At 39.8% G+C, this 7869-nt stretch overlaps 1 protein-coding gene across 2 annotated transcripts in view; it reads left to right on the plus strand.

Moving 5' to 3' along the window:
* LOC149781391 (polyamine-transporting ATPase 13A3-like) overlaps positions 1-7869 on the plus strand; it is a 364470-nt gene that overhangs the window by 116394 nt on the left and 240207 nt on the right. For both annotated transcript variants that reach the window (XM_089935485.1, XM_089935486.1), the window contains one exon: positions 4645-4790. In XM_089935485.1, the coding sequence (XP_089791611.1) occupies positions 4645-4790 (146 nt within the window). The remainder of the gene's footprint in view (positions 1-4644; positions 4791-7869) is intronic.

Genomic DNA, 7869 nt, shown 5'->3' on the forward strand with positions numbered 1-7869 from the left:
GATAGCCATGCATGGGAGGCGATGGCTAGGATCACTCATGTCCTTAATCAAGCAGCTCACGACAACCTAAACTGCACCATATGCTTGCTTTGTGGACAACTCTGTTTGGGTCTCCATTGATATTTGGAGGAAGAACTGAAGATATTCAGAGGCAGGCAGCTCAGGAGCTACCCCTCTAACTTGCTGCTCACCCCACATGGGTGTTTGGACCCCTCAGCCCCCGCCCATGCAAAGGGATGCTCAGCTGCCCAGAGACGGGGATCTCCTAGCATGATTTACCCAAATACTGGTTCCAACCCAGTTCCAGTATGTGATAATCTACTCAACATAGGAGGCACTCATACAAAGATGGGAAGAAACTTTGCCACCAAACCTCCCAACTGCAAAAATTGACATACTTCCCCCATCTACCTGTAGAGAGCCTACCAGTGGGTGGCCATCTCCTACACTTTTGAGATTACTGGATCTCCCTCTTCCCTTGAGAAGAGTGGGTGATCAAGGTCATTTTGGAGGGGCCTCAGGTTTTATTTTGTCAACCCCCTCCTCTCTCTTCTTCTCCCATCTTCATGGAAGTTCTGGCTGATTAGGAGAGGGACTACTTACTTCATTTCAATCGATTTATCCTTCCTCCAAAGTTCAAGATGGAGATGGCAGGGTCAATCCACATCTCCATCTGATGGGGCAAATATGCTGTCAGTCTTGACCTGACCGATGCATACTTTCATGTCCCCATTCACCCCATTTCACACAAGTATCTTTGCTTCACTTACCAAGACATAGTCTACCAATTGTCGGTTCTTCCCTTTGGCCTAACCACAGCTGCTGGGCTTTCACTCAGATGATGGACTGTGTCGTCTCTCTGTTCTGATTGATGTCCTCAACAGAAATGGCAGAGTACCTGGACGACATCCATCAGAAATACATGGTAAGTTTTAAACTGCTTCAAGGCAGGATCAATTTTCTTCTCTTCCGGCTCATCTAGGTTTTGTAGTGAACTGGGAAAAGTCTGATTTTCAGCCATCCCAGAACTTTGTCTGTCTGGGAGTTTTTCACCAACTGTGATCTTATGCATCTCCCTTGTGTCCACATCAACAAAATTATAGAACTGGTCGAGTCTGTTTCCGAAACACCTCAGATTTCAGCAAGGGAGTTCCTGCCTCTCCTTGATTCATTCAATGTGATTATGGACCTGATTCCAATTGGGTGCCTTTTATGTGCTTCTTATAGATGTCACTGCTGACTCAGTGGCACCCTTTCCCCTCAATCAACCCATCCAGATGATGCGAGAGATTCAATCCTTTTTGCTTCTGTGGTGCACCCTAGGTTGGCTGTCCAGGAGAATCCTAAGCAGAAATAACAGTTTGCATTGATGCCATTATGTATGGTTGGGGTGCCCACCTGATGCCAGACTTCACTACCATAGGTGGCATGTGGGAGCCAGAGGAGCAGCCTACACATCAACATCCTAGAAATTAAGGCTGTCAGTCTAAAGGCCTTTCATTTCTGGGAAGATTGACTCTCAGGCAAAACAGGTTGGCATCATGTTCAGCAGTTCGGTAGTGGTGACTTATCTCCTCAAACGGGACACCAAATCAACTGACCTGTGTGTCCTGGTGTGGCAGTTTCTACACCTTTGCGACAATTACCATATCAATGTGCAAGTCAGACACATCCCCTGCCAATGTATTGGCTGATGCCATATCCAGGACAGGCCAGTTCCTTTACATGGAATGGTCTCTCAACCCAGCAATCTTTGCCCAGATCTGTGGTCTCTGGGGATCACTGATGATTGATATTTTTTGCAAGAAGTGGAACCACAGGTTTCTCACCTTCGTCTCTCCTGCTCCAGACCCAGAAGCCTGGACAATGGATGCACTGTCAATCGATTGGGAAGGATTTTAGGCATTTGCCTAATATGCTCCCACAGTCCTCATACCAAAAATGACTTTGAAGTTACAGGGTCAGATTTGCAAGATGATTCTGATCACCCCTCTCAGGTCAGACAAGTCCTGGGTCACTGATCTACTTGATCTAGCAAAAGAAACTACCCAGAAGATCCCCGGCAATCTGAATCTCCTCATGCAACTACAGTTAAGGGTGTTCCATCCTTGCCCAGACCATCTTCTTCTACACACTTGGCTCTTGTCAGGTCAGTCTTATGAGTCAAACAATTCAAACCTGCAGTTGTGGTGACCAAAATCCAGATCATTATTTGCAAAATGGATTTTGTTCAGGGTTCTAGGCTCAATTCAAGCAAGTTTGAACCTCTCGCTCATGCATCCCTAAAGTTTCTATCATATAAAACATGTTTCCTGATAGCTTTAGCGTCTGCATGCAGGGTGAGTGAGCTGTGTGCTCTTTCAGTTGACCTGAGCTATTTTTGGTTCAGATCGGATGGTTTGGTAGTCCTCCTTACACAACAAAGCTTCGTTGCTAAGAATCGGATGCCATCTGTAGGCAACCAATGAGTCGTCATTCATCCTCTCTCTTCCATAGATACAGTGAGAGCAGCAGCCATGCAAGATCCTGTCATTGGCAAGATCCTGTCATTGCCTGCAAGCACTTCTAGAGATGCACAGAGACAAGTCTTGGCTCACACAAACATCTCTTCTGTCTGGTTAAAGCTGGAAAAGAAGACAACACCCCTCAAGCCCTTGCTTCATGAAGATTACAGTTCATGAGGTTGGAGCCATTTCTGCGAGCCACGCTTTTGAATGCAATGTTTCAATCTGAGACATTTTAGAAGCTGTTGGCTGGCATGCAGAGTCAACCTTCTCAAGTTTTTAGTGTCTCAGTGACAAATGCTGGATCTGGTAGGGCCAGTGGCAGCAGCACAGATGGCCACCAGACCCAACTAGATCAATCAACACAGCCTGGTAGCTTCGGTGGATTCACCAGTGAAAATTTTGGTAGGTGAGAAGATCTCAACTTGATCTTCTCAGCCATATATATGAGTCATTTGGAGAACAGGTTATTTTTCATAAGGGGAATCCAGCCACTCATCTCCAGAACGATACCTGAGGTAGAGGCTGGATGCTCAGCATCCCTTCCTCCTATTACTTATTCTCCTAATGTAATGTGATTGGGGAACATATTTGAAGGAGAAAGCAAATTTTTAAAGTAAATCATGTTTCTCCGAGAATAATTACCCAATCACATTACTTATAAACCTTCCCAACTACCATGCCATGCAAGCATCCATGTTAATATCTCACTCAGCAGGGGCCCCGAGTGGCCGAGTGGTCTAAAGCGGTCTCCTTCATGGATCACTTCTATCTCACCTTTGTCTGCGTGGGTTCGAGTCTCAGGCTCGGCCAATGTGGATATGTGAGAAAGCTTGCTGGTAGCTTCTCATGGGTCGGTGGTTCTTTCAGGGGTTTTCCCGGGTTCTTCCTCCACCATTAATACTGGCAGCCATGTATAACCTGAAAGTGGCATTAAACATTATAACAACAAATCTCGCTGAGCTAAAAACGGGTGACATCTGATGGTATCAAGGGGAGGTAATGGGCAAGAGTTACTGCCCATTGTCCATCTAAAAATAGGTTAGGACGAATTTTGTCTTTTAGCAGGGCTGGATTCACGAGGTAACAGGTTATTATTCCTAATGTTATGTGATTGGGTAAGTATTTTTGTAGAAATATAATTTACTAAAAGAAATTTGCTATCTAGAGGCAAAAGAAAGTATCATTGATATAAAACATTTTTAAATTATAAATGCTCATTTGCATGTATTTCCAGAGGAGTATTCCATTCATATATATCAGTAGAAGGAATGACATTTTGTAAGATACTATCCATAGCATTAATAAAATTGTGCAGGAACCACCTCTATTAAAAAACTAACCATGTTATTCTGCCTCCTGACTGACCAACACAGCTAGTTAACCCAAGTCAGAAGTAGTGTTTGATGTTTATTTTCAGTAATGATATGTGGTAAAAGCTGAAAAAAAGCAATAAACACCATAAACAGTCAATCTACTCTTAAAATTACTTTCATTTAAAAAGGAATTTAACAATGATGCACTGTCTAAAACAATTTCATATCTCAAAATGAATACCCCCTCACACAATAAACCAAACATTGACTAGGGTACAAAATAGTTTTGATATGAATCTCATTCCAAAGGAAAATTTTAATGTGACCTAAGTACAAATTATGCTTAACTTCTGTGTGAAGCTAAACATGAGTTCCACAAAGCCAAATTTAACAAAAGGAATATGGTAAACACACATCTTTGTGCCCCCATAAGACTGAATGTGCACTTACCATCTAGTTTGGCACTTTTTCCTATGAAAAGATCACAAATTAGACAACACTAAGCACTTAAACATGGCAATGACTAATGTAAACTACACAGACTATCCGTGAGCTACTACAGCTGCAGTACACACGTCATTAGATAGATTTAATGCAATAGCCAAAATACGCCTCTTGTTCCCAGTGTGTGATGCCTTTAAAACTTCATTAATATATATGAGGTTCTTTGTCTAGTAGCTAATGTAGGAGTTGATATAATATGTTGAATACCTTATTCACCCACTGTCAAAATTAATTTTTCATTATACAGGTTTTGATATAATCGATATAATTTGTTGAATGCGTTGATCACCCACTGTCATAATTAATTTTTCATTATACAGGTTTTACCACAGCAAAAGGAGAGTTGGTGCGATCAATTTTATACCCCAAGCCAGTTGACTTTAAGTTCAACAGAGATACATATAAATTTGTTGGAGTGCTTGCTGCCATAGCTCTTTGTGGTTTGGTGTACACAATTGTTCTCATGGTAAGTACAAGATGAATTTCTGACTAGAGACTTAGACTGGCTAAAGAAGAATGTGCTATTTTAAGAAATGGAACAGAAAAATCTCAATAGCGACATATGCAGCATGACTTTCATTGACTTCTTGTGGGTTTTATATTGTTGTTTCTTTATTTAGTCCTAGAAAAATATGATCCTTAATTTAGTTTCTGCCAACCCATGTGTATGTCTGATTGTATCTTATGTAAGACAGTCTTTTTACTTTCAAACTAAATAAAAAGTGGGTTTGACAACAAAGAAATTCCTTACTTTTGGTGTAAAAAAGTGGTGTAATCTGTTACCAAATAAATTGGTGTAATAAAGTGATGTAATCTGTTACCAAATAAACTGGTGTAATCTTGTTCAAAATACATTTAGATGTTTGTAAATTCAGATATTTTGTCGGGGTACCAATTTCATCTTGTTTGCTTTTGTTTTTTAACAAGATGACATTTTCATCATTACTTAGATTCATTGATATGCCTCGGGGTGGGGGGGTCTAATTGAAAGAGAGATTACTGATAATAGAGGGGGTCCTGTGCCTCTGGTGGTAGTGGTGGTCCTCTTACAAGAGAGGGTATTGATGTTGGAGAAAGTCCTATTATCTTCATAGATCAATAATTATTCAGTTGATCTTTACATTTCTTGTTTTAGCAACCATAAAATCAATCAAACTAAATAAATGAATAAAAATTAATCAGCGAGATATGATGTCTTCTGTTTGTCCTCATTGAAAATCAAACCAATGTCTGGCATTAATAATGGTTGCCTTGGCACATATTTGTTGCCATTGTGATTATACTGTTTTTTTTCCATACACCTTATGTCAAAATCCTACTTTTACACTGTTTGTACATATATATGTAATTGAACGGGATTGACAAAAAGGAAAGTGAGCATTAAGGCTCCACTTGGGTTTCAAGCACTTCAGACCAATGAGACAGAACAGGTACAGCACAGCTCTTGCCAATTCATTTTTACACATCATTGTGCAGGTGGAAAGAGTTTGGAGAGAATTCAGATAAAGACAGTTCATGTTGACACCTTGCCAAATTACAAATTATTTAGTTGTGGTTTTTGGATGTAGAAAAGCTTCTCATTTGCCATGCATCATTGTAGGGCAGTGTTACTGAGTCCCAGTGGAAATGTTAAAACAAGTAAATATCAAATATTGCAAGTAAGTTCACTTGCTCTAAAAACCACAAATAGTGCAAATTTAAAATAGATATGAACTTTCAATTTCTGTGTCTTATATTTTACTTTATAATTCATCAATAAATAATAATTCATTTGTTTTAAGTGTGTGAGCTCCTAAAGCAATTGATTTTGATACAAAAATAAAAATTTATAACTCAATTCTTGAGAGATAAAATGTGATATATTTTGAGAAAATTTGATTGAATCTATATATAAAAGCCGATGAAGCCCATGTTTGCTGGTAAAAGTAAAACTTGAATATAGAATGACAGATGTTTGATAATAATAGTACCATAGGAGAACTACTACCTTACAAATACAGCTTTTCCAGGCTAAAATGTTTTAGCTTAATAGCTAAAGGTTATAAGCCCACCTAGGTATCAGTTAGAGTACTTCAGTTACTAGTTCCACTCATGCTGAGTATAGTTTCTGCCACAGTCGGATATATACAGGTACATTTTCCTATGCATAGTTTAGTCATAGCATCCACTTCATAGTTACCTATACTATTCTTCTGTGATTTTACTTGTGTAGGCAGTTAGTCAGCATTTTCCTTCAGGTAACTTTTATTAGAATTTGTATTTTAGCACTGAGTATTAATAGGTATGGTCCAATACTCTTCCTGTATGGGCAGCCATATGCACCCTTTTTCAGGAAATTGTTATAGTGTTTAGCTTTACATGTGTACTCCGAAGGTCATAAAGCAGGATGCATACCACACTACTCCTGTGTATACTGTCTGCTTTATTTTGTCTTACAGGTTTAGATCATGGTCAAGACCAGACAGACAACCACTCTACTCTGGTTGTCAGTCTATTAATACATATCTAACTTGCATATTACGGACAGAAGGCAATAGGCTGCCAGGTTGGGGGTTATAAAGGGGAAGGCACAAGACATAATCAGTTTGCCTGCTAGTGTTTGACACCATATCATTTGCTGGGGAGTGAGATAGAAAGCAAGCAAACACTCTCAGTTACCATCTTGCATATCAGTATTATGGACTGGCTACATGGATCAGTATCCTGTCCCAGTCTCAAGAACTCAACAACATCATGCTAGCCAAGATGGCCCTGTTCTTTGATGATGAGACTCTGCTGTATACCTCTACTGTAATGGTCATGACCACAATCGATCATACATTATTATCCACCAGAACATTGATATCTGTATTTTTTTACAGCACACCATCTCTGTAAGGCTATATGGCAACTGTAACAAGATAACTGGGTGGGATATTTCGGATTGACAACAGAACACGTTTTGATGACACAGATATGGTTTAATGTGGCGATTTATATGAGTAGTGGATTATGAAGATGTGTGCGTATTTATAATCCAAATATTGGATCTATTTAACATAAAAACGCACAGTTTCAAAGATGGAAAAAATATACAAATAAATTAGTTCAGTAACCCTAAAACACAGGATAAATGATTTCACAAATGATTCAATAATGGAAAGATGAATATAGTTCACTCAAATAGTAAACGATATAAGCCTTTACACATAGTAAAAAATGTATTCGCTCAGGTAGCGAAATTATGTCACTAAACACAAAGACGGATATACAATCTATCCTTCCAGTCCTGAATAATACACTGGGTCTTACTAACCCAAAATTAGCATACAGCTAATAAAATACATGTGTGGCGATGCACTCCGTTACCCGTGCACCATATCCGCTCCACAGCTCCTCCGAATCAATTTCACAACTGCTATAGACTCCGGACCCTCGGAATACTATGATCACTCGGAACATTAGACCCTCCGGACACTTGAAATATTAGACCCTCCGGACCCCCTGGTCCTTTGACGGCTCTACAGCTGGGTCACCTTAGTCACTCTGGACACTCCGGATGCTAG

This window comes from Sinohyriopsis cumingii, chromosome 15, assembly GCF_028554795.1.
Source record: "Sinohyriopsis cumingii isolate HCF-2022 chromosome 15, ASM2855479v2, whole genome shotgun sequence".
NCBI classification, from domain to species: domain Eukaryota; kingdom Metazoa; phylum Mollusca; class Bivalvia; order Unionida; family Unionidae; genus Sinohyriopsis; species Sinohyriopsis cumingii.